The sequence below is a fragment of the Ascidiella aspersa genome, chromosome 6 (assembly GCF_963924565.1).
Source record: "Ascidiella aspersa chromosome 6, kaAscAspe10.2, whole genome shotgun sequence".
In the NCBI taxonomy this organism is placed as follows: domain Eukaryota; kingdom Metazoa; phylum Chordata; class Ascidiacea; order Phlebobranchia; family Ascidiidae; genus Ascidiella; species Ascidiella aspersa.
In genome coordinates this window covers 16,111,211-16,135,682 of record NC_139452.1, presented here as the reverse complement: position 1 = coordinate 16,135,682, position 24,472 = coordinate 16,111,211, and the positions used below count along the sequence as shown (strand labels likewise).

The 24,472-nt window shown below is 38.0% G+C and overlaps 2 protein-coding genes across 2 annotated transcripts in view; one reads left to right on the top strand and one right to left on the bottom strand.

Annotated features, from left to right (window-relative positions):
• LOC146140475 (cleavage and polyadenylation specificity factor subunit 2-like) overlaps positions 1 to 22,996 on the bottom strand; it is a 30,630-nt gene extending 7,634 nt beyond the window's left edge. The window contains exons 1-13 of the mRNA XM_083393079.1: positions 22,883 to 22,996; positions 21,944 to 22,020; positions 20,783 to 20,942; positions 20,611 to 20,716; positions 20,292 to 20,456; positions 19,912 to 20,010; positions 19,657 to 19,745; positions 19,322 to 19,420; positions 2,939 to 3,061; positions 2,286 to 2,453; positions 1,807 to 1,892; positions 1,253 to 1,343; positions 1,046 to 1,149 (exon numbers count right to left, since the gene is read on the bottom strand). Coding sequence (XP_083249205.1) covers positions 1,046 to 1,149; positions 1,253 to 1,343; positions 1,807 to 1,892; positions 2,286 to 2,453; positions 2,939 to 3,061; positions 19,322 to 19,420; positions 19,657 to 19,745; positions 19,912 to 20,010; positions 20,292 to 20,456; positions 20,611 to 20,716; positions 20,783 to 20,942; positions 21,944 to 22,020; positions 22,883 to 22,954 — 1,439 coding nt within the window. The 5' untranslated portion in view covers positions 22,955 to 22,996. The remainder of the gene's footprint in view (positions 1 to 1,045; positions 1,150 to 1,252; positions 1,344 to 1,806; positions 1,893 to 2,285; positions 2,454 to 2,938; positions 3,062 to 19,321; positions 19,421 to 19,656; positions 19,746 to 19,911; positions 20,011 to 20,291; positions 20,457 to 20,610; positions 20,717 to 20,782; positions 20,943 to 21,943; positions 22,021 to 22,882) is intronic.
• LOC146140476 (uncharacterized) lies at positions 13,480 to 16,542 on the top strand. The gene is made up of 2 exons (XM_083391969.1): positions 13,480 to 14,402; positions 14,573 to 16,542. Exons 1-2 carry the CDS (start codon positions 13,539 to 13,541, stop codon positions 15,320 to 15,322), a joined length of 1,614 nt encoding a protein of 537 aa, XP_083248095.1. The 5' UTR covers positions 13,480 to 13,538; the 3' UTR covers positions 15,323 to 16,542.
• Positions 22,997 to 24,472: the final 1,476 nt, after the last annotated feature.

Here is a 24,472-nt window from a genome sequence, read left to right as displayed (position 1 = left end):
AGTTATATTACTGTTTTAGAGCTATATTACAGGCCTAGTTTATCGCATGAGGTTGAGCTAGAACTTCGTTTTGCTTTATATAGTTTCGTATTAGGACAATTGTATTATATAGGCTAGTATTGCTGTATTTTTTCGCTTGCGATTTGCAATTATCCACTTTCCTATTTCGATAACTAGGTTTTTGTTAATTTTCTGCAAATATTTTTACGTACATTTTAACTGTTTAGACAACATTTTTCTAAAATAACCAGCGTCTTGTTTTTCTTTAGCATTTTTATAGTTGTTTGTCTTTTTAATATGCCAAACATAACAACTAAGCTTTTAAGTCAAGAGTTCTGCGTATCCCAACAAAATATTTGATTTGTGAACCAGCAAATCTAAGTAAAAGATCTAAAACGTGTGGTTGACGACGCCAAGACACTAATGCAGTACTTCAAACAAGAATATGTTGTATAAATCAATGTATTTTTAATAGGTCAAAATTTCTGATTTTTTACTTTAAAAAATAATCGCCCTACTTGATGAGTCGGATGACTAATGGTGGAATACAAATCAGATATTTTTTTGATTTCTTGGAAACGCCTGTTGATAATAATTAGTTGATATTTTAGGTATATCGAAACGAAAAAAATCATCAAACTGCCAAACAAAGACAAGACGCTGGCCATTCTGAAAGATTGGTTAAGTGAATAGTTTAGTTGAAATACATGGTAAAAAATGCAAAATTAACAACGACCTATCAATCACCAAAACGAAAAAAATACACAACAAGTACTGCTCAATACTTTTGTCAAAATCAGAGATACAAAACTTCTTGAAGTACAATCGAAGTTCGAGATGAACCGTAATGCGATAAACCAAGCGTACATGCTTGCGAATGTCATAAATTGCTATCATAAAGATAAACGACAGTTATAATGTTGTTAGATGTAATTTAAAACTAAATTTTAATAACAATTTAAAGTCTGAACGTCAGTTATTTTTTTAAACCCTTTTTTTAACAAAAGTCATGTTGAAAAATTTAGAAATAAACGTTGTGTTTTACTTTATAAATTCTCCGTATTCGTCCCACTTTATCCTGTGCTCAACGAAAGGAAACATTGGAAACGTTTTCTTGGCTTGTTTGAAGAAACCAGTCTTTTTTGGTACCTTCACAAGTAAAAAAAGCACAACAGAAGTAATGAGGTGTATTTTTCTTCATAAACATTCATTATTAGTGTTGTGTAAAATTGATTTTAAAATGTTTTTTTACCTCACTAGTGACAAGGAAATCGTGTTGTAGCGTAGCGACGCCCTTCGTTGCTTCTTCGCTGTCGCTTTCATCGCTTGATTCTTCTTCGAACCTTAATAAGGATTTTAGGGATGATATATTTTTAAATAGAGAAATAGATGAATACACGGTTAAGCTATTATTTTTACGTGTGGTTGGGTATTATAGGTTCGATTTTCAGTTAGAGGGTAAAATAACTGGTTTTAATTACAAAAAATGATATTCACAAATCGACAGTAGTCTTATGATTGCATTATGGAGTACGGGATAGTGTTGTAAACTAAATACCCGTTGTTAAATGACTTCTGTCCCAAATTAAGAATCCGCAAATTAACCTAAGTAAAGTAATTTTCAACAAAAACAAATAAAAGTCGCAGCCCAAGTTTCAAGTAACTGGTATGGCAAGTTTAAGCCAAGTATAACATTAAAAATTGAAGTTTTTAAACGATTAGAATTGATCTTATTCCATGACCAATTCCTGATCAAGTCCAAGTAACAATAACTGGAGGGAGCTCGTTAAATTGTAAGTGACTTACGGTTTTACTTCCCTTGCCTTCTTTGCCGCCCTCTGGCGTTCGTATTGATCCAGTTCTTCGCCAACTAGAGGCACTCGTTTGCTAATCTACGCAAAAATGTGACTTGTTCAACATAAGTATCAGAATAATAAATACATTATATTACAAACAGCACTAATAAAAATAACTTCCAATAGTTTTAATACATGTCTGGTATATCTATATATATATGTGTTTTTTTTCTTCAGTTGCAATTATATAGCCCTGAAGAAGATTGCCCGAATAGGTGGTCGAAACGTTGACACTCTATTAAAATTTTTCCGGAAGAACAATTGTACAATTGAAACAATGCCTGGCAGCAACAGCATATTAGTTTTAATACATTTTAGTTTAGATAATAACCGGTTTAAGTTGATTGTTAACACATTACAACATTTATGTTGAAAAATCTGTTAATAAGCTTTTGTCCGTTTATGATAAGTCAGCTATGTCCAAACTACCTCCAGGTTTAGGCGCGAAATGGTTGGATCGTCGATGAGGGTTCGTGCAAGGGTGCCTTCAGCTGTCCTGCTGGTCAGAACGACTGCATTGCGAGGATCGGAAGCCCAGCGGACAAACAACTGACGCGAGAAACCACTTTCCATGTCGGTTGTACTTGCCAGAACGCACTTTTAAACGGCACGATTTGGGTTATTTATAACTTTTACACATTTAGACAAAACAATTCTACCAAATTTTTAAAGTGGCAAGGTGAAGCTGTTATTTTGCTTGCCCTGGTGTCTGAACAATCCTTACACCAATCTACGACTGAGATTGATTTGGATTAGAGGTTCTTAAACTGAAGTTTTTGTTTCCATATTCCCAGGAAAGAAAAATTTAGCACACACTAGACAATTTGTCATAGCTTCTCTGTTGCACGCAAGTAACTCCTTGAAGTTTGAAGTCAAAGTATTCTAGCATTTCGTTGTTATAAGGATTGTTAAAAAGTGGTGATCAAAATTAACTAATATATTTTTGAGGTACTTTAGGTTAAAAAAAAAACTAGCGAAAAAAATCAAATCGCTAAGTTATATCAACAGAATGAAATAACCTTAAATTTAACTCCAACGACTGCATTTTGCAAAATGCGACAAATGATTGAGCAGTTCTTTACCTTTGGATGAGGAACTTGGGCGAGATCGCCCAGATTATGACACAACCGGAGGTGTTTGAACTGGAAAGGATTGTTTCGTTGATCAGTGAAAGAATTAATAATCTTGTCGCTCATCCACTCAACCTAAATGTTAAAATACATTCACCATTCGATATCCGGTAATAGTTTTTTCGTTTAACGTTTTGATTCTGGCGAACGCCATACAGTACAAACGAACACCATGTTTTGTTAAACTAACAGTATTCCAAACACTGGGTATCATCTGTGTAAAGTCGAGGAGCTGGGACACGATATATAAGGTTCTGATAAATCTACCAACAATTTGTTTACAACGTTACGTTTTATGACAGCGATCTCTTAAACAATAGAATATAACTGATAAAAATACTTGGGGAACTGCTAAATTGTATTTAATTCATTAAGTTAAACATTAAAAACCTGGGTTTTACAACGTTAAACACATATGGTTTACGAAAAAATGATAGCAAGCAATGCACAATATAATGATTTTGGATTTGGGGATTATGTTCGCCACGATGAAAATCAGGGATTCGGCATAATGGAGCATAAGGAAGGCATATGGCGATAAAGGGGGACCTATGATCCGAGACCGCAGCCACATACCAAACACTTTGCTTCCGATACATACATATTGTGTTAACGATGCAATTTTACTTGTTTAAAATTCAACTTTGAGTGTCACAGTAAAACCTACTTTAAATGTCGAACAAGTTGTCGCAATAAATAATACAAATGGTATCAGTTAAATACATCAATCCATATAGAAAATGTCATACATATGCCTTGCAACAAAATAATCAATAAACAACAATGCCAACGCCCTTTAATCAGGATTGTACCGAAAGAAAATCGCCAATGATATTTTCAAAAAATCGTTTTAAGTAGAAGTTTCCATGGTAATACACTTAATACCACATTATAACTATTAAAAAAAAAAATCATTGATTTAATTAGAACGAGTTCATGATTTTATGATTTGATATTTAAGCAGTGTCTAAAGATGACCAATCGCGATGTTTACGCCAAAATGTCGCTGGTCAAGGGGTATAGGTATTGCTAGAAACATCTGTCTTTAGGCGAAGTAATACGAGATTTAATGGTGAGTTGAGGGCCAATCAAGAGCCAATTGAGAAGTTATAAACGACTGAATAGTACAGCACTATTATAGCTGTAGTACAGTGCCCAGCAGAAAACGGGGCCATGAGTACGTCTAGTAAGTTGCACTTGCGACTTACTCTTGAATGACGTGACTCTTGTGACAAAAAGCTATAGCCTCTAACAGCTCGATATGCTATATCGCGTCCAATTTCAAATGTCGGTACCAACATTGGCTGGGCAGTGTCGCTGACATTTTCTCGACAAGAAATTTTATAGATTAGTAACACGAGCAGTCTTCAGTAAACTATGAAATCGGCACAGCGTTGTTAATGAAATGGTGACGTGTTTAATAAGACAGATTTTAAATAGAGATTCAGCAGTTTATTGTAAAACGCAGCAGTAAGTGTCGCCTAAAACGTACAAATTGAAAGGGTCGCATTAACTTCCGGGATTGAATAGTGACATATCCAATAGTGACGTAAATTTTGGCGGAATGTGTAATGCGATACATTTCAATACGTCAAGGACCATATTCAAACTATTTTTGTTCATAAAATAATTTTACGTATGAAAAGTAAAGTTTATAAAACAAAAATGCTGTTCAGATGGCTCAGCCAAGCTAAGAAATACAGGTATAGAATATTTTACAGTGTTAACAAGTTTGGATTTAATATTAAAGAGACTTATTTTGAACCCTGAATTGCACCATTTTTGCATTTTAAAGGAAAGTAGCTTTTAATTTCAGATAACTACAGATTTCCATTTAAACCTACGATCGGTTAGATAAATGTAGGTCTCTAATTACTTACAAAATAACGTGTTCTTAAGAGGTTAGGGGTTTTGAAATGTTAAGTATATATGTTTTGCGATATATGCAGTAGACACTAGACGCGTATGTTCACTACTTGAACATACCACCTTAGGATCCAAGGGCGCCCAAGACTGTAACGTGTTTAAAATTTGAGTGTAACAAAAATGTCAAAAGGAAATTTGGTTACATTTTCATGGTTTTAATCAATGTCGGCCAAATCAGCCAGAAGGTTGGTGGCGAGTCAGATGGGTTTAATGCACACACACCAGATGAAAATAAGATTGATTCGACGATCTGTCGCGCGATTGCGCATTCGGACTGAATCGAGGATTACGTCATATGCGAAGCCGGTCGCCAGAACAGGGAAAACGTGTCGGGAATTACGTCTCAATAATCGACTGAGGAAGCATGAACAATTAAAGAGGGAATCGCGTAATTGTTATGTGAATAACCCTCAGAAAATTCGCGATACAGAAATAACGAAACGCGTAACAAACAACAAGGGCCACCAACAACTTGCTGTCAAGCAACAGCTATAAAATTGTGCTTCGCGAGCGTTTTAAAACTTAAACCATTGCATTTGTAGCGTAATCGTTTGTCCAATAACGTTATGTAAGCCACATAACTATGCTGTTACACTTGGGTTTACTTTTTGAAAACCACTCGGGAATGGCGAGTGAGCACTCTGCGACTGTGCAACTCCCAAAACAAAAATGTGCAATCACCACCGCAAAAGCACCGAAGCGGCATACAAAAATAGATTAGGCTTAAATAGCAATCGGATAGCTATATAACGGCAAAACATAAACGTGTAAAGCGAGCGGAATACAGACGATATTTTAACTTGATCCGGTTAGCAGGTGTGCGCGTAAAGAACTATCATTGCCTTCTTGGCCGGCGGAAAAACGCCCGACTGGTGCTCCAAGGGGAGGTAAGCAATCAAAATCTATTCCCCTCGCGAATAACATTTCGATCAGTTTCATACAGTCTACTTGTTCATACAGTCTACTTTGGGTGGCAGGACTTTTCCATTTGGTTATACACCACAAAACTTGTGCGATTTTCGGCGTGGTAAGTTAAGTTGGGCGACAAAATTATATTTAACGTTCCGAAGTCTATTGAAAATATAGGCTTTGAAAAAAAACTTTTTAAGTCCGCCGTTAAATTCGTAAAATCTGGCCTGTGCCCCGTCCAGTCGCAGATAATAATCTGTTGTCGATAAATAGTTTCAGCGCAAATGGGATTTCAATGGTCGCTGCATTCAGCTTGGTCGGTGACGTCACCTGGGGAAATTACCATTTGCCGCTGCGGCAACATCCCGGGGGAGTCGAAGGCGCGACGAAAAAAGAATAAGCAGACGTCTGTAGCTTCAGAGGAAGGATGTGCAAGTCGTGAACAAGTAACCGGGGTTGCTTAATTGTGGATTAGCACGCTTTCGTACGTTAGAAACGATGAATGGTGAGGCCGATGATTAGACCAGATTTTGGAACGGAAATACGAGAGCCGTACATTCAATAAATACGCGAAAAAATCGGAAGATTAGGTGTCAACGCTGTCTGATAAAGATATTTAGGCTTTCAAAACCTGAGGTTAAAAACGACGGTTAACGGCATATCGTCATCGATAAACCATAAAGTCTTTGATTTTATATATATCTTTATAGTTTAAACCCTCATACTGACAGGTATATTTAATTAGCTACATGGCTTACAAAACACAGCAAACAATGACGTATAAAATCACTTTGAGAGTTACAAAGCGTTCAGCTTTTCCGCGAACTCCAGGATGTATGTTCTGCTTGACAAGTTTAAAGGGTTCATTGCAGTAGAAAAATAGGCTACCAGAGATACGCTTTGCTCAATACGCACCCAGGACATGCTCAATTTTGTACAAGGAATAAACGAAAGGTAAAACAAGAAGTAAACTTCAGATATCATGTTCTTATATGGCTTAGATGTCAAATAAAGGTAATAGATTCAAAACATTGAGATTTTGTAAATCTTACCTGGTATCTCTGTTTTAAACTAAGGTCACCAATTCAGAAAGAATTCTTTATAAGCATCAATATGCGTGCTTACAAATTGTATAGCGGTTTGAACGCGGGCTACAAGGCAAATTTTACGCGCCATTGATTTGCTACGTATGTTGTCGCACCCCGTGTTAAGTCCAAGTAAAGTCACATACTGACAGTGAAAGGTAAATGAACAGAAAGACAGTAAATGAACTTTTGTTTGGCTGAACGATTTGTAAATTTGTCATTTTTTGCGCAGAGTTTTATTTAAGCTTTGAGAATGAGAGTAAAGAGTTCAACTCAGGAGAGCTGGGTTGGCCTCGGGCCCTGTCACACGCCGTTAGGCAGCGGCCTTTCGACGAGAGATTTAAAAAAGGCTGATATTTAACGAAGGGAAATACTGGGACACGGCTCGACTGTCTTCGGGTTGTTGTGCACTGCGCCGTCGTGCATGGGACAAATGCGTGAAAGACGTACACATCTTATAATTGTAGTTCGATTGCAGCCAGAACAAGTAATTATCTAGAATCGTGACGGGTTTCTTACGTTACCCACGACGTTAAGGCAACTGCTGAGCTTACTGCAAATTCAGGGAGAGACGAGTAACAAAGCTGCACTTTAATAGTCAGCAATATCAACTGTTACTTTTAGAGCAACAGTGTAAGACAGGCGAAAGTTTGCGGGTTTATCATTAGCGTTACATTATTTATTACCTTTAATGTTGGTCAAGGCATTTTTGAACAGTGCAAAATCAAGAGTTTAGATAGGATGGCGAACTTTTTTTATTACGTGGGTCACAAACGCGATACTTAAACCATGAAAAGTTGGTCGATGGTACATTAAAATGCAGGTTATTCTTTAAAATAATGTTATCCTTGGCTAGTAACCAACAGGTTTATTAAGACGATTCAAATTTAGTTACGAAAATTAGGACTCGCACGAATATTTAGTACCAATAAAGTTCCAAAACTACAGCTTTCGCACAAGCCCCTACTTTAAGTATTGTGTTTTAACACAGCAACAATAGTGCCCTATTATAAATTTTGGTTAAAGAGTGATTATTTTCGAAAAATTTGGTTATATATATTTTTTAAAACCAGGTGGTTCAATTAAAAATTTTATTGGGTCACTGTGTAACTCTAGGTAAGTGGTTCTACATCTCTTGTTCATAGCAGAGCTGTAACTGTTACCCTGGGTTATAAAACCATACGATTAGAGCAGAAAATACGATACTACTTCACCGACACGATAAAGGCCGTGACTAAAACCAATTTTACTGATTTTCTTTCAAAACTATTTTTGAAAATCAACTTGGGCGAAGCGTGGTGGCATATGAAAGTTGAGGCACAATACGCCATGCGTAGCCCTTCATTTTTTGGTGAGAAAATCAAATTGTCTTTGGAGCATAATGGTTGGATGTTCTAGTAAGAATATCAAAGCCCATACTGAAGTAGGTAGGATTTTGAACGTTTCGAATATCTCTTTAGTCTTGATTCGGAACATATGTTGTCTCAGATCCGATGTCCAAAGCCATCTTTATCGCTTCGATCGGGAAAATGGATCCAAGCGACTAAAACATGAGGAGGTTGTCGCACTCTCGAAGCGCGATAAACTAAGACAAGACACGAAAGGCGTTTCAGCAAAGTTATCGATTATATTCTTCAAGGTCTGGCATTAGGTGCCGGTAGGAAGGGCGGTCGATAGACGCTATATCATTGGACACAATTGCAATCTAGAAAATGTGCGTTCGAAGCACAAACGATATTAACTCCAAAGGACGTAATTGAACGAAACTTAAACCTGTTTTTGGTCATTTATAAAAATACGTTTACCAGGGGATTATGACAAAAGTCGTGAATTTCAAATACCCGGAAATGAGATCCAATAGTGAGTTTGCGACAATATGTTGCACTCACCTTATTGCCAACGCAGGTGTTACACAACAGGCATAAAATAAATACGAAATGACAGTAGTGAGGGTTGGGTTTGAATTTTAGGTCGTGACTCTCCCAACCCCCAATCCATTCGAACATTTCCGATCGTTGCTGGTCGAAGTTTATTGCTGTTAGGCTACGGTCGAGTGTAGTACCGCGACTGGCGCAGCGGGAGCTCAATTTGTTTTGTTATTTTCTGTTCCTTTGGGATCGTCATAAAAGCGGTGGTGACGATGCAAGTTAAAGTCAGGCCATAAGGCAAGTGTGCAGCCGGTTTGCCAAGGTTATGTTATACCAACAGCTGTGTTCTGCCGAAAATGTGCTTTAGGTTTGGTCTGCATAAAGGAAGAGCTTGTAAATGCCAAATAACAAGTATGGTTCTGAATGTGTATGAAGCATATTGTCAAGGATGTTCAAGATAAATAAGCATAGAACGAACCAACCCGAACGCTATTTTACCAACGGTTTTTTTAAAGTGTTTAAGAAAACGCGACAGTCGTAGTGTCAGATTTAATTTGTAGCAAAGTGTTTTATGCAACTTTGGTAAATCGCGTTTCTCCTTGCTTAATGTGGCATCTAACAGTGCACAAATCGATGCAAGTTTTAGCCATTTGCAATTTAAAGCGACAGCGCAGCCAATCCGCCAGAGTGTCCAGCCAGCAGCATTGTGACGTGTCAGAAATACTTGATGTTTTTTGCCTGCCCCGCAATTTGTACAGAAAATGTACACGCCCATTTAAAAAAGTCTACCATCGCCAGAGCGGCTTAGCTTTTGTTTATTTCCTAAAATATCACAATGTCGACTTGTCAGCTTTTAAACAAAAAAAGAAAGTAGAAAAAGTGTTTTAGTTATTTGTTGTGTTGATTAAAGAACATTTGAACAGATTTACAAGATTTGATAGACGTTGCAGCGCAGTGGATTTGTTGTTTGTTTATATATCTACATATAACACGTGTGTAAAAATACGTGATCCTAGCTCAATAAAGTGTATACTTAAAAAAAGAAAGTAACTTGAAAGTGACTCCAACCGCAAATTTCTATAATTTCGAACCATACCCACAAGAAAACAAACACGAAAAACTGGTTAGTTTAATTTCAAAACGGAAGTTAAATTCTATGGGAAAGGTTGTAAAAGTTACGCGTGGTGTAAATCACGGAAAAACGAGACCTATGTTGATTTACAGTCAAACGTGTCGGTTCACTCTGCATTGCGCGTTGCCTTGGGCCCATCGATTGTAGGCAAGATTAGAGCATTAGGCGTAGAAATATCCTACGAACATGGCGAATTATGTGAAACAACCCTGACGGCGCATCTAAATTGCGATCGGCATAGTTTATCCAGACGACAAGGCTCTGTGTTTTGGCGAAAAGAGGTATTGTAAAAAATCGCTATTTTGAACACAACTATAATGCGTTTCGAACCTGGGAGACCTTTGCCGAAATACGTCACAAAACGGTGTGAACCAAAGAGCTTATATGGCAATTGCGCTTTTCGTGCTCGACTTATCGAAGAAAGATGACTATGTTTTTTGTAGCAGGATCGATCTTGTCAGGGACATTGCTTGAACCTAATAGGCTTAGTTTAATTTATAATTAAAACAAGAAATATCAGTGTTTCTATAGTCATTTTCAAAAAGGGGTTCCCATGTTTTTACTACAAGTATGGGTATTCGTCATTGAACCAAGATAAATAAACTGGACTATACACATCACAATTCACGTGGTATAAAAGCCAAACGTGACAAACAACAAAATATGTCAAGGGTTGCTTTCGTTATACAGAAACGTCTCATTTAAGAAATGAAATTTTTGCCTACCTGTATTTCTACCCAGTGAAATATCTCAACGCTATAACAATTGGGAACAAAACGAGAACCAACTCGGCAAATAAAGATAGGCAATTATCAATAATTAGTGTCACGGCGACGAAATGAGGGGATTACAGGCCAGCCAGTTATGTATGTTCGCGGTAAAATGGTCAACACAAACAGTAGTAAGCACGCTATCCTGAACACAAGACCATCGAACGCGCAGCATACAGCCTTTGTCCCTTCCCGGTTGGGAAAGCGGTTCTTGAGGGGAAAAAAGCAGAAAACGCTGGAGTCAGACAGCGGTCGAGCTCATTTTGCAAACTGCGCAGCTGACAGGACGACTAAATTGATTGCGAGTTTGGTAATGAAGGCGGCAGCAGCAACAGACCAGATAGACATATTAGTTGGTTAGCATGAATCGGCGCAGACAATGGCAAAGGCATGTACTTAACTTTATGAAGTCATTCAACCAAACGACCATGCGTAAAATCAACGTACAGTTTATCGGTCGAACCCTACAACAAGATATAAGTTATGCAGCAAAAATAAGATTTTCTTTGTTGTCCGATAAGCGATAGCTCAGCCTTACTTTAAAAACTGGAATAATGTTAAAGAGCACCATAGTGTCCTAAGATATCACACCAACTTAAAAGGGCAAATAATGTAAAGCAGACAGCGGAGTTGTGGCGCTGGTTAGGCCTGACAGACAGCGGTCGGGTGGATTTGGATTACCAATATTTGACAAAACCTAAAAAACTCCGTTGAACTTCGCGTTTTTGCGTTAAATATATTATACCTAGGTCGAAAAGTTTCTTAAAAAATAGAAAATGCAGTCTAGAGTGTACAACTTCACAAGTTACCTAAAGCAATAATTTTAAGAAATTTAGCGACGTTTTAAATGTATGAATTCTGAAACAAGGAGCGTCGTCTAACGCCTAAAATTAATAAGTGTAGAAGGGCAAATTTACATTTTTATATATCTGTATTTAGTAGTGCAATAGTGCTTCAGTAATAGTGTCAACAAATGAGAAAACTTGCCTGTGCAAATCTAGGGCATTATGATCACGCGTGATGCAGTCAAAAAAATAAGAGGCCGCACAAAGGGTCAAGTTTACGCGACATGCGAAGACAAACAACGTGTGCTTTATGGGCGTTTCTGCAAGTTGACCGCAATTAAAACCGCGTCACAAACCTTGCCGTGGTGTGTTGCAAGTCGCGTGCCTGGCAAGGTGCAACGTGTGCGGTAAACTCTTGTTGGTGGAACGGGATTGTTTTTGGCCTGCGGTAACCAGCGACCTGAGCATGGTACCGCGTCAAACATGTTGGTCGAACGACAAATTGTTGCTTCACGGTAAAAGTACTTATAACGCTGGGGTAGCTTGTAATTTGAACGTGTTTTGCATGTTGTGTTATGTTAGTTTTAATGGTTGTGATGCAAGCTAGCAAATACAGTCATTCAGCTACATACGATTGGTCTGAAACCAACAATCCGTCGCTATTGGGTGTCGCTGTCGCTCATACAACACCTACCACGGCTACACGTAATGCGATTTGGCCCAATTTAAAAGAAGTAGAGCCATGAAATATTCAGCAGCCGATAGAGCATCAATGCATCGGCTCAAGCATAGCAACTGCAGTTTGCTCAGACAGTATTTTAGATGTGCCTGCTGCAAATTATTTTATGTGAATGTTATCAGGGTTATTAGAATTGACAGCAAAAACAGTTTTCTGAGCTACTTTGTGTTTATCACAAGATAGATCTCTGTATTCGTTATTTGGTGTGGAAAGGTCCCGAGATATGCTTGTGTGTATTGCTCACCAGATTTTGCGTATGTCGATCTTAGCATTAAATAGTTGGTCAGGTAAATCGCGCTTCACTACAGACTTAATGTATTGTCTTTAATGGAAATGTTATAGCTTAACGGTCAACTTTTTACAAATATTTTTTATAAGAGAGGTGTCATTTATAAGCAAGGAAACCAGTGTCTTTATTCGTGCCCTACGCAAAGCCTAGAATGAGTCTATATGAAATGAACCAAATTTCCAAATTTGCAAGGCCGATTGGTAAGCTTAAAAAATTGTCACCGTCAATCTTTTGTTAAACGTTGGCGAAATTGCTCAAACAGAACAAAACAATGGCTCACGCCGGATGGCGCCTATTAGGCATGTCGTTAATGCCCTACACACAATTGTGCGCTCGCCAGCAATTCAGGTTTAATCGTTGACCACCCGTTATGCAGAGAGCGAAACACGAGAGTCGCTTGGAAATTTCACACGTCGATTTTCCAAGAATCGAGTGCAAGATTGTGTACCTACAAAGGTGCGTAGTTTGACGCGCGGCTAATTACTGTGACCGCTGGTCTTTACGACAGCGGGGCGACGGGTTTTTCGCGCCCAGCAATTGTTCAGACGCGACCTCAAAACTAGCACGACGTCCAACCGAGTGATCGGGCGCAGACGCAAATCTAATTGGCCTAAATTCGACTTGCGAGAAAGCAGTGTGCTGTCGTCTACCGCGAGGCGAAAGTTTAAACACGCGCATGGCTGCCGGCAGTAGACTTGCTGCAGTGATTGCGATTCCCCTAATAATTTTATCGGCCTTACCTTGGGCAAAGGAAAATGTTGCACTATTAAAACCGGACCAGACCAGCTGTTGGTAAAATATTTTCAGATCTATTAGCGATCAGCAATTTTTAATTTACGTAATGTTTAAATTAAGTTCGACCTGAGCATCGCAGCACAATTGTTCAACGACAACATTTCCCTATAATTAGTCAGGCTAATCTTAAATACACGTGATATGTATTCTTCTTATTTCAAGAGGATTCACGACTTGAATTTATCAGCAGGCGATAGAAAATAATGAATAACACGCGCAATTGCTTGCAATAATAAAAAGAATAACATCAAGAAATGGAATCGGGTGGTAGCGGTCAAGCAGCGAACCCCATTGCGAGGGCTCTTGGCGAAAGAAGTAACCGAGAAGTCAATGTAACAACGACATTTGTTCCTGCAACCGGTCGGACAATAGGCGCCGCAAACATATCTGCTGCTTCCACTTCGACGTCGCCGTTTACTTTCGGAAATATCGAAGATGCTACGGGCAGTCCAGAAAACCTTGGTGCGACGGCGTTCACCGACGCTGCCACACAATTGACAACAATAACAACAATGACAACAAGCGAGGCACCGCCCGGACCTGACAGTGACGGCAATGTGGTTATGATTGTTGGGGTCGCTTGCGGGGCTGTGGGTATACTACTTGGGATTATTATAACGGCGGCTGTTTGGATTTACGTTCAAAAGAGGCGATCCTCGTCGACCCGGCCTTGCCGTCACGCTTCAGTGGCCGAGAAGAATCCCAAAGAGAAAACGTTCGAACCCCTCGACCTTACCCTGACCCTTCCTAGCTACAGCCACGTGGCGGCGGATGTGTCGAAAAATCCACAATCGACCACCGGAAGTCAGGTACACCTCGAAAACGCGCCCCCTATTGGGAACCGCGGGTCCTACCACAGCTACGACGCCCCAACGCCTCCTCTGCCAGGGGATCCGTCCTATGACCAGGGTTTTGTTGGTACCTATGGCCGACCCAGGGCCCTTCTGACAATGGGTGACGACTACAGTTACGTCAACGATCGTTTCTTTCCTTACGACGATCTGTCGGGAAGTTATAGCGACGTGTCAGCTGTGAACCAGCAGCAGCAGCAGCAGAACAGGACCAACAGGTACAGCGCCAAAACGAGGAACAACAACAACCGGAGCAAACAGAAAGAGGTAAGACAAAAATTGAAGTATTCGGAATCTGTGGAATACGTGACTATTAAAACAATAACAAGAGTTTATATGTATAGTAAATGTTTATTTATTGATTTTTTTAATTTCATCGATATTTATTTGCATGGAAGCCCAGTTCCAAATCTGAACGCTTGCTAATGTTCTTTCAGCACGCCATGCGACTCTCATCAATCACGACCCGGGACAGCTTCAGCAGTGGCCTGGGCACAGGCACGGAATCAGACACTCTGCCGCACGATCAGCACCGAACAAGCAGGCCCAGGAATCATCATGTGCCCGCCGACGGATTGGGCGACCACCGCGAACAACAACCCAAAGCCCGAGCTTTGATGCACACTCCAAACACGGACGTACTGGGCATTGTGCGCGAAGGAAGCGTGCGACGATCCAAGCGTTCGAACGCGAGCGGTAACCGGCGACGAACGGCGCGGGCGTCCGAAGGGTCAAGCTCGTATCCATCTAGTCGCACGCCCAGCGTAAACGGGTGGTCGACCGACACGTCATACTCGCCATCGTCGACTCTGCCGCCCACCACGTCCTCGCCGCTTTCGTCGACTTTGCTGTCCAGCAAAGCGCCAGAGCCGGAGCCCGTATTTGCGGCGGCGCATCGCGACAGCGGCAGCAGCGTTATTGCGGAGGAGTTGTGTGATTACGGAAACGTGAGGAGCGACACGGACTTGGTCGCGCACGACGACGACCGCGGAGATGACGAAGACGACGTCGTGTCCACCTACTTCGACATGCATTTCCCACCCACGCCATTGCGCAGCAACACCAACTCTCTGAAACGCACAGCGAGTGTTCCTGCCACTGAATCAGGCGCCTCGTCGAGGAAGATCGGCCAAGTTCGGGCGGGGAGTTTGCAACGTCGCAACTCGGACGAAACGATAAATTTGTGAACAAATGCACTGATCAATTTTGATCAAAAGAGAAAGGGTTTACCAAAGGTATAAATTGTTGTATAAAATATGGTTTTGATTCTTACCTTATGCAAGTGGTCACTATTTAACACGTACAATTCGACCCGATACCGTATTTTTCAATACAGGTTATATTAATGTGTCATCAATACTCTTAGTTCATTTTTTGCGACTGCCTGACTGAACTGTTAGCTAGAGATATCGACCGCGCAGCGACGCAGTTTAGCCAAGTTACCACACAGGGACGCTTAAATAAATTGGAACATTTTTCCGCCCCATACCACATGCTGCGTGCTGAATGCCAGAAGTTTTATTAAGTACCTATTTAAAGTGAATAGCAAGTAGCTGAAACATGGATGTTTATCCTTTTTGTATTAACGACCTTTGTTTAAGTGTTTTGTTTATAGTGCCCTTTTTTCTAAAAAAAGTGGTGTTTATAAACACCAAGGGAATATTAGAATACAAAAACAAATGTTACACATCTAACAAAATTACTTAAAAAAATTCACAAACTTGCGGTGCAGCGCAGCCTGCGAACAACTTTTTAAAGTGTAGAGAACACAAATTTTCCGCACCACCCACCATTCTACTGTTAGCGTAATTCATAGAGTTAAAATAACCGATAACCACATATGATTGTGGTTAGTTTCTTATGTTTGCAAGTGTGTTAACAGCTTTCTCGTATTCCATTTTACATTCATAACCATCGCAGTGCATGTTCCATCAGCAGTGATTCCATAATTAGGCAAACCTATTCGAGCATAATTGAAATGGGAACAAGTTTTAACATGAAAAGCTTAAAAAACTATTGCCATCACCCCGGTTTTAATGATCAGAATAAGCGATTGGTGTAAACGAATCATTGTATTCATTTGTGTAATCTCCTTTGCAGTTATCGGAAGTAAACACGAACGTGGTTGACCATTTACGTTTCTACACACACTACCTAAATAAACAAAACTATTATGTACCATGTTAAAAAATCCGTCAACTATACCATTTAAAGTTGGAAACCCTCATTTTATGTAATGTTCCGTTACTGTGTCCTCGATAATCGTCACGCGCAATTATTTGTTTTGTTTGTTTCCGTACTTTCCGACTTTTTTACGCTCCAAGCGTCATTTTTTATTCCACAACACATTTACTTTCCAAGGCGTCAACGTATCACATATTCTTCGAACGCTTTTCAAACAAAACTACATTATTGTGAGATATAAAGTTGAGTTAATGTGAGATATAAAGTTGAGTTAATGTGAGATATAAAGTTGAGCGCCAAAGACAGCAAAAGATTAGGGTACCACCTGATAATCACAAGAGTCAGCGTAAGCCGATCTGAACTTGCATTTTATCGATATTGGGTTCAACGTTTTGCGTAGCTGAGCGCCTTATTTAAAAAGTTTACTTAAATGTGTTAAGCTGTACACAATGGATAACGTGAATAATACTTCATATGGTTTTTAATTTTAATCCTTATTGCAAAGGATTAAAACGTCCAGTAGAAATAGGGTAAAAGTCCAAGTTGAAATCAAAAAAATTGAAATTACACAAATCTTACCACCCTAGCCACCCCTAGCCAAAACAGCTTGATAGCCCACAAAAAGGAGAAAATTATCGTTCTTGTCATTGGTAAAATGACATTAAGATTCAAATAACAGCCAGATTTCAAATATCAATTGTGTTTGTAAGAAAAGTGTAGAAATATATGCCAGATTTCCAATAGAAATTGTAATTGTTAAAAAAGTGTTGATATGTATAATCAAAAATGGTGAGGGTTATGTCCGACCAGAGTCGATCGGGAAAACGACAACTCGTTTTTACTTATAGCCTTATCACATTGGTTAAACCTCAGTCAAAGTAGCCTAAACCGTTACACGGTAACACAACAAAACGCGTTGCGAATGCGATTCCGACAGAAAATCCAAACAACAACAATCAGGTGGCTAAATTATAGTACAAAAATAATACTGGATCCAGTCTGCTCTGCTTGTCTGTATAAGACGCAAGTTGAAGACAAGTGTGTCTGCACCAACGGAGAGTTAGGTCAATGTACACAAGACATAGATGAAGTTGAAGAGCCATTAGCCGAAAGCCCGGGCCCTAAGTCGCCCATTCCAAACTGCCCGCAAACGCCACCCTCTACTACTTCTGCGTATTTAGATTGACAAAGGAAGTCGGAGGCAGGAAAAACAAACAATACCTCGAGCATCTAAGTCCGCTGACAACACTCGAACAGGTGAATCGAATTGCGTATTAGAAACACTCGTACAATATGAAGACCTAAAAAGGTTTCTCTTTGACGAGAAACTCATCGCCAACATAAACAATCACAAGAAATAAAAACATACAACTTGATAAAAGTACATGTGTGTTTCAAAACCACAGGGAAACCACAGCAAACGCAATGCGTAAGTTGCCAAAAAAGGGTTTATTGAATTCAGTCGTTATGTAAAAGGTAATAAGTAAAATGATTACCAGCCACTAGTTGTCAGTAATAAAATGTTAAACCTTAATTATGCTATATTAATAACCAACAAGCTAAAGGACACTGCCCCAAAAAATGCTAAATAAAATTATATGTAGGAGAGTTTATGTCAAATATTTCTTTCCGTTTTTTTATTTCAAGTTTGGACAGTGTTTGAAGTGTACTAGTAAAATAATCTGGTAGTGCAGCTGTTCAGCATTTACCGATTTGGAAACTCATAATGACTCTATAGCGCCATCTTCCGAATATCTATGTGGCAATTTCTTTAGGTTCTATACACTATGGGCGATAATCATAGGCGCCGAACTTTCAAAATTCCAGGGCGTTTTTTTAATCAGTGCAAAATGCGTCAGTAATCATTAATCACGAACAAAACGTACCAATACTTAAAACCGATTTAGCGCTTCCGTGTTTAGTCATTGAAGCAATGCGTTGTGTGACGTAACAAATACCACATTTGCGCTCTAAAACGATTAAGGGCAACATGATGATCTCTGTCAGTGAACAATATAATACTTCCTTGATACACGATTATTTATTCACAATTCTAAATGGTAAAGCGTTAAGTTATACTTGCTAACAGAGTCGTAACATACCTGAAACTCACGCACATAGACCTCATTGTTGCGTTATCTTTAAAGTTTTGATCGACAAATTTTTTTATGTTGGTTGCGATTGGAAGCTTATGGTTAGGACTAATGTTTAATTATAAGCGATCGAGCTTCACATCGTCTTTTAAGATTTAGAAATGTTACGTCACACGACGCAGTGTGTAAAATGGGGTATAAAAAATAGAAAAAGAACAGGTTGACAGTTCTGTCGATTCGAGGATCAGTTGATAGGTTGATGCCCACTTTACCAGAAGAGGTTTTACTCCGACAGAACTCTTATCAGCCTATAGGGCTAAGGCTTTGACAACCGACATCAGAATTCGGCAACCTTTTTCTATAGACGGGTGTCTAAGCTAAACCTAAAATGTTTCGGCGGGCCCAATATTAAATTTTACCTGAGAATTTTTTGAAAATGGGTATAATTAAAATAAGAAGAAGCGGTTAAATTCATTAAGATATTCGAAGTTGGCGAGTATGCATGGCGCAAGTGCATGAATAACATTCGCGCAAAGCGCAAAAAATGCCGTTACGTTGTTAAAATACCTTAAAAATAATATGTTGAACGGCCTCGTGGCTAGTTTGTAAAAAGGTTGCAGGCTTTATGTTATACATTGGCGGGTCGTATTTTGCGAGTTTAGCACCTCGTCTTACATATATCTGCTAACGGAAACTGTGCCACGCTGTAAGTTTCGCACATTATTTTGGTGAACCTAAGCTGTACAACTGGTATGGCGTATTTCCAAAATAATTAATGGAAATTGCACACTAATTGCAAGTTCGACTTGGCCAAATTCTAGGGCGCTTTGACGCCCTGCCAAAAATCCAGGGCGTCTAAAAACGCTCTGCACACCCACGTTCGGCGCCTATGGCGATAATAGTTCGTACCATTGATTTGGCGAACTCCACGACGTTGTAAGTGACGTTGTTGATCATAGCGAGAGAGTAGGCGCACAGACCGGAGCGCGAATCTCTCCATAGTTGATCCTGATTAGAACATTTTTTTAATTTTAATAAGGCCAACAGATACATATTATAATAACAAATAACTACCTGTTTCAAAGCACAGGCCAGTTTTTGACCACTCATTGAAACAAAACAGCCAACTTATTGCAAAACACTTTCAATTACTAAGGAACATAAACAACTAACATTGGTGAAATTTAATGCGACTTCAAACGTGGTGAAAATTTTAAAATGAGTTAAAGCTAAATGTGGCTTACCAGTAGGATGGCCAATTCCAGCACCCTGCCTGCTGTATCAACAGCAATAAGGACATTTCCATCACCTCGCATTGTTTCAATGATTTTTGCTAAAAACAAAAATCGAAAAATACTGTAAGTCTAAAGCCTAATTTTTCTAATTAAAGTATATATGTAAACTATTGATATGTGAACATTCTCATTAGCCCAGTTTCAATAGCTATTTCTTGAATACAACAAATGTTACATGCAACACCAAGAATGTAAACCACTAACTTAAGAGTTGCTCATCTCTTAGTTTTCTTCTTGCTTGCATATAAACAGCGTTGTATGCATCAGTGATGAGAAGCTGGGGTGGACGACTTGAAGCATCTCCTGTCAACCATTTTTCAGGAAAATATTATTTCATACCACTATATGTCAAAAGAAATACTATATGTGTGTTCTTTTATTGTGATACACACACAAAGTAATAGGTTATAGATAGCCAACTAAATTAATTTTACAACAATACCCATAGGTAAAATATATAATTTATATTTCTACTTACGAAAAAGGTAACACAATAAAACAATCCTGCACATGACATTTCGCACATATTCATGCTTGTCATTTGTGGTAGACAGGTTTAATTTTTTAACAAACCGTTAACTTGCCAGTGTCAAAAAGTGTACATCCATTCAAATGCCTCTCCCGCTTATGGTTAAAGTCAACAGCATACACAACCTCCCCTTCCTCATCATCCTTCATTATTTTCCAAGCTGTTCCACCAATCATGTGACCTGCATGTACTGGTGTAATAGAAAGACCTTGTCCTTTGTCTAAAAAACAAATGTAGTTTGGATCAAGTAAAAAGGGTTATAAATAAAATTCAAATTCAGCCAAGAAATGTATGGTATACACATATGAGCCATATTAAATAAGGACAATGCTGTAATTTAAGTAAAATAATTGCTAATAGAATTGATTGGATACCTTTAAGTGTAACAGTCTGATTATGCTTGATTTGCACGATTTTGTCGAAGGCACCATCTACGTCATCCAGAGTAAATCTGTCAAAGTCTTCTGTGTTATGATGAGACTAGATAAAAAGCAATTTTACAAAACCTAAAAACAAAATTTTAAATATACAAAAAAAAAACCTTACTTGGTATAGATCATACAAAAACATTTGTCCCATCTTATAAACAGGAACTGTGGCATAAATAGGGCAGTTAAGATTTAGCTTTCCAGCTAGATAAGGCAGTGCACCAATATGCTGGATGTCAGGAAATGACAGCAAAACAGCATCAATTTGAGCAATGTACCTGAAAAAAATTATATCATCAGACTAAATTAGGAATAAAATCACTTTGAACAAACAAACTAAAGCGGCAACGTATTTGAATACATATAATTAATGAACATATTAAATACAATTATCACATACTCTATTTTTTCATAAATAGCCTTGCTAATAAAATGTGTTTTTTGGCAATGAAAATAAATGAACCAGGAAGAAACACATTTTGCGAAATGTATTTTTTATTTCATATTAAAATTAAAAATCCTCCATGTGATTGGAAAAGTAGACGCATTAGCTCAATGACAAAGAAAACTACACTTCTGCTGAAAACAAAAGTTAGGCAGACAAGGGAGCTAAAATATAATTTTTACCCACTTACATAAACAGTTAAAATTTCAACAAAATTTTAATTTGAAGTGCATTCAATACATTTCAACTGCACATCTTTATTAAGGAACCATTCCAAAGGCCGAATAATTTACCTGACAGGCCAGATCTGGCCAAACTGTTTTTCATGAGCTGTTAATTTTCTCCGAAAAAAACAAGAATTGGGATAAAAATATACAGTTAAAGAGTGCAATCTTGTCAAGATTAAATAAGCAAGTTTTACAGAGAGTGTGATCTTGGCATATTTTTATCCCCTTTATTTGGTCTTTATAAACCATTACTGCTTTGTTATGTCATTTCCACAGGGAAAAACCTTAAATATATACTATTAAACAAATCAAAAGCTCAATGAAATAACTACTTCCTTCTACAGGAGTTCATTTTTTAAACACGTAGGCCTTTTAACACATGTGATCCGTTTGGTTCATTTCTTGTTGTAGTTTGCGCACGAGAAAGCACTCGCCAGCAGCAAATTATACTCTCATTGGCGGGCGGGCCTGTGCGAAACCCCAATCATGGATATAGAGTTTATTTATATTTAACCAGTAGGATCCTATACTAATAAATAAAAGATGAATGGAAATTTAATAGTGTTCTTATTGCTTATTAACGTATTTGTCTATTTGAGATACTCACTTTTTCACATTGTTAATAACTCTCCAGTCAAAATCTTCATCCCATCCACAATCTAGTAGAAATGTGAACTCATCTACCTGTAGATCAACAACAAAAATACAATTTGAATCCATTTAGGACTTGTTAGAAAATATATATATATATTTACTTACATATATATAGATATACAGCAATGGTTCTAATTTTTTTAAGCTTACGTCACAGTAATAAAACAAAAATGATTTGCAGCACAATAACGAACAGTGGGTATATTTTTAAGTAAAGAAAGTATAACAAGTTGATATGCAGTACAGTTGGGCAGTATGGCAGAATGCTGGTGGCTTGGCAACTAAGTCGGCCGAAGAATTAGCATGACAAATAAAGAAACTTGTACAAAAAATTTATTTACAAACAAACAACAAACTTTAATTTTAGCCTTCGGTGCAAATCTTTGTTTATCTAGTTTGCTCATTAATAGCTTTGTTTATTGCCTAAACATGTCAAGGTTGAACCATTCTTTAGGCGAACACATCATTTGAGTTTAGGGGCGCAAGCAAAAACGCCATGTGCTGCAGGGTTACAATATAAAAATGACTTTTGGTTATCTTGCAGCTGTGGGAAAATTTCGTGGGACCTGCAAGGCACTAAGTGACAGGAATTTTGCTAATCCTTAAATATTTATTAATTTGTTTGGTTTAGAAAATCATAATGTCATGTGATGAAATATCTAAAAGTATTTTATTACGGCAAAAAAAATTTGATAGAAAACAAAATCATTGTGTGACACCCTTGAAAGTTAAAACAACGACCCAGGGAGAAAGGATGCACAGTTTTATAATCTCTGCTTTATTCAATTAATAATAGCACATTAAAATAAACTGGCTACATTGGCCTATGGATACTTTTGACTACAATATAATGCTTTAGTGTAAGTGATGTTTGAAATAAATTACAACTTACTTGTAACATGTAACAGCATGGTCCTTCATTGAGTGCCCCTGCAAGGGGAGTCAACTTTATAATTGATGTCATTTTGTTAGATTTGCATTTTTAGGGTCTACACCTGCTACAAAAAGCAGAATAGCACTGTAGCATATAGCGTTTATCGTAAACTTGTTTCTCATAGCTCCATGTTAATCCCTTAATCATCGTTGCAAAACGTAGGTCTATTACTGAGGTAATAGGATACTGTGTAGGCCTATGGCTTATTATGAAAGAAATGCGAAATGGCAACAAATTCCAGCATGGGTTATGGTGCAAATCACTGTTGGTTCAAGTTAGGGTACATCTCTGGGAATGTTTCAACGGGAAATTCCTGGGGATTTCTTGCGAATTAACGATTCTGAATCCCGGTCAAGTTTTAATAATCCCAGTTATTCGGCAACATAGCAAAACTTTAAAAAAACTTGTTGTTTTTGACTGTTATAAAGAAAAAAATATTACCGAACCTATGAAAGTCGTTGCTTTATTTGCGCTTACCAGCAGAAAAACTTTATTCTACCAATAAAAATGCACCTTTTTTTAAATAAAAACAAATAATTGTGAAGCCTTTAATGCGAAAAGGTCTTTTAAGATTGCAGAAGCAATACTACAGAACATGAATGAGCTTAATTAAATGTTTGGAGCTAATATTAAGTAGTTTTTAACATCATAATGACGTAATTATAGGTATAATTTTTTCGTTGGGATACCCAGGAATTTTATTTTTCAATTCCGTTTCCCGGGAGTGAAAAAATCCGGGAAAAAGAGGAACCCTAGTTTAAGTACTAATATTTTTTAAGTTAAGTTTTGTTAAAATGGATATAATTGCTGTTTGACTCCTAAAAAGCCGGAATTCTGTGCCAGGTGCATACCCAGTGTTTATTTTTTGAGAAGTTTATGTGCAGATTTAAATTGGTATTATTGTCCAATTTAAATTTAGACGAAAACTAATCTGTAGAGGATTTGCAATCTAAGGTGTGCAAAAAAACATGATTGTACACCTGCACCTAATAAGTTTAAACAACCGGCTAGAACACTAGCTGGTGTTAGTCTAGAATCCCACAACAGTGTTAAAACAATTATTTGGGCGCTGTCGTAGAATCCTACCATTGCATTTGGGTTTGTATAGGTAAATTAGTATTTTTGTATTTATTCCTACATATTTATGCCTTCCTTGCAATTTTAACTTTGACCACTTCGACCAGCGCCGCAGAACTCGACGTTTAGATGCTAACTAATAATACCCAATACCCAGCGTTAAGCGTTGCACTTGCACAGACGAAATAGGGTATTTACCAGCTTCATTACTACTATAAGCTGTCCCCAATGTGCATACTTTACAAAAAGAGTTTGTCACGTTTCGCTAGAATATTTCCGTCTTCTTAATCTAATAAATCTTTACCTGAATTAATAGCAGTTCGGTAATGTGGCTTTTAATTTGTAACTAGGTTAACACCATGGGTACAATAGTATGCTTTATGCTAAAATCAACTTCAAAAACATAACAATTTTGTTATTTGATTTACTTTATATTGTTTTTAATACAAAATACAAACGAGGCCTTGCGCA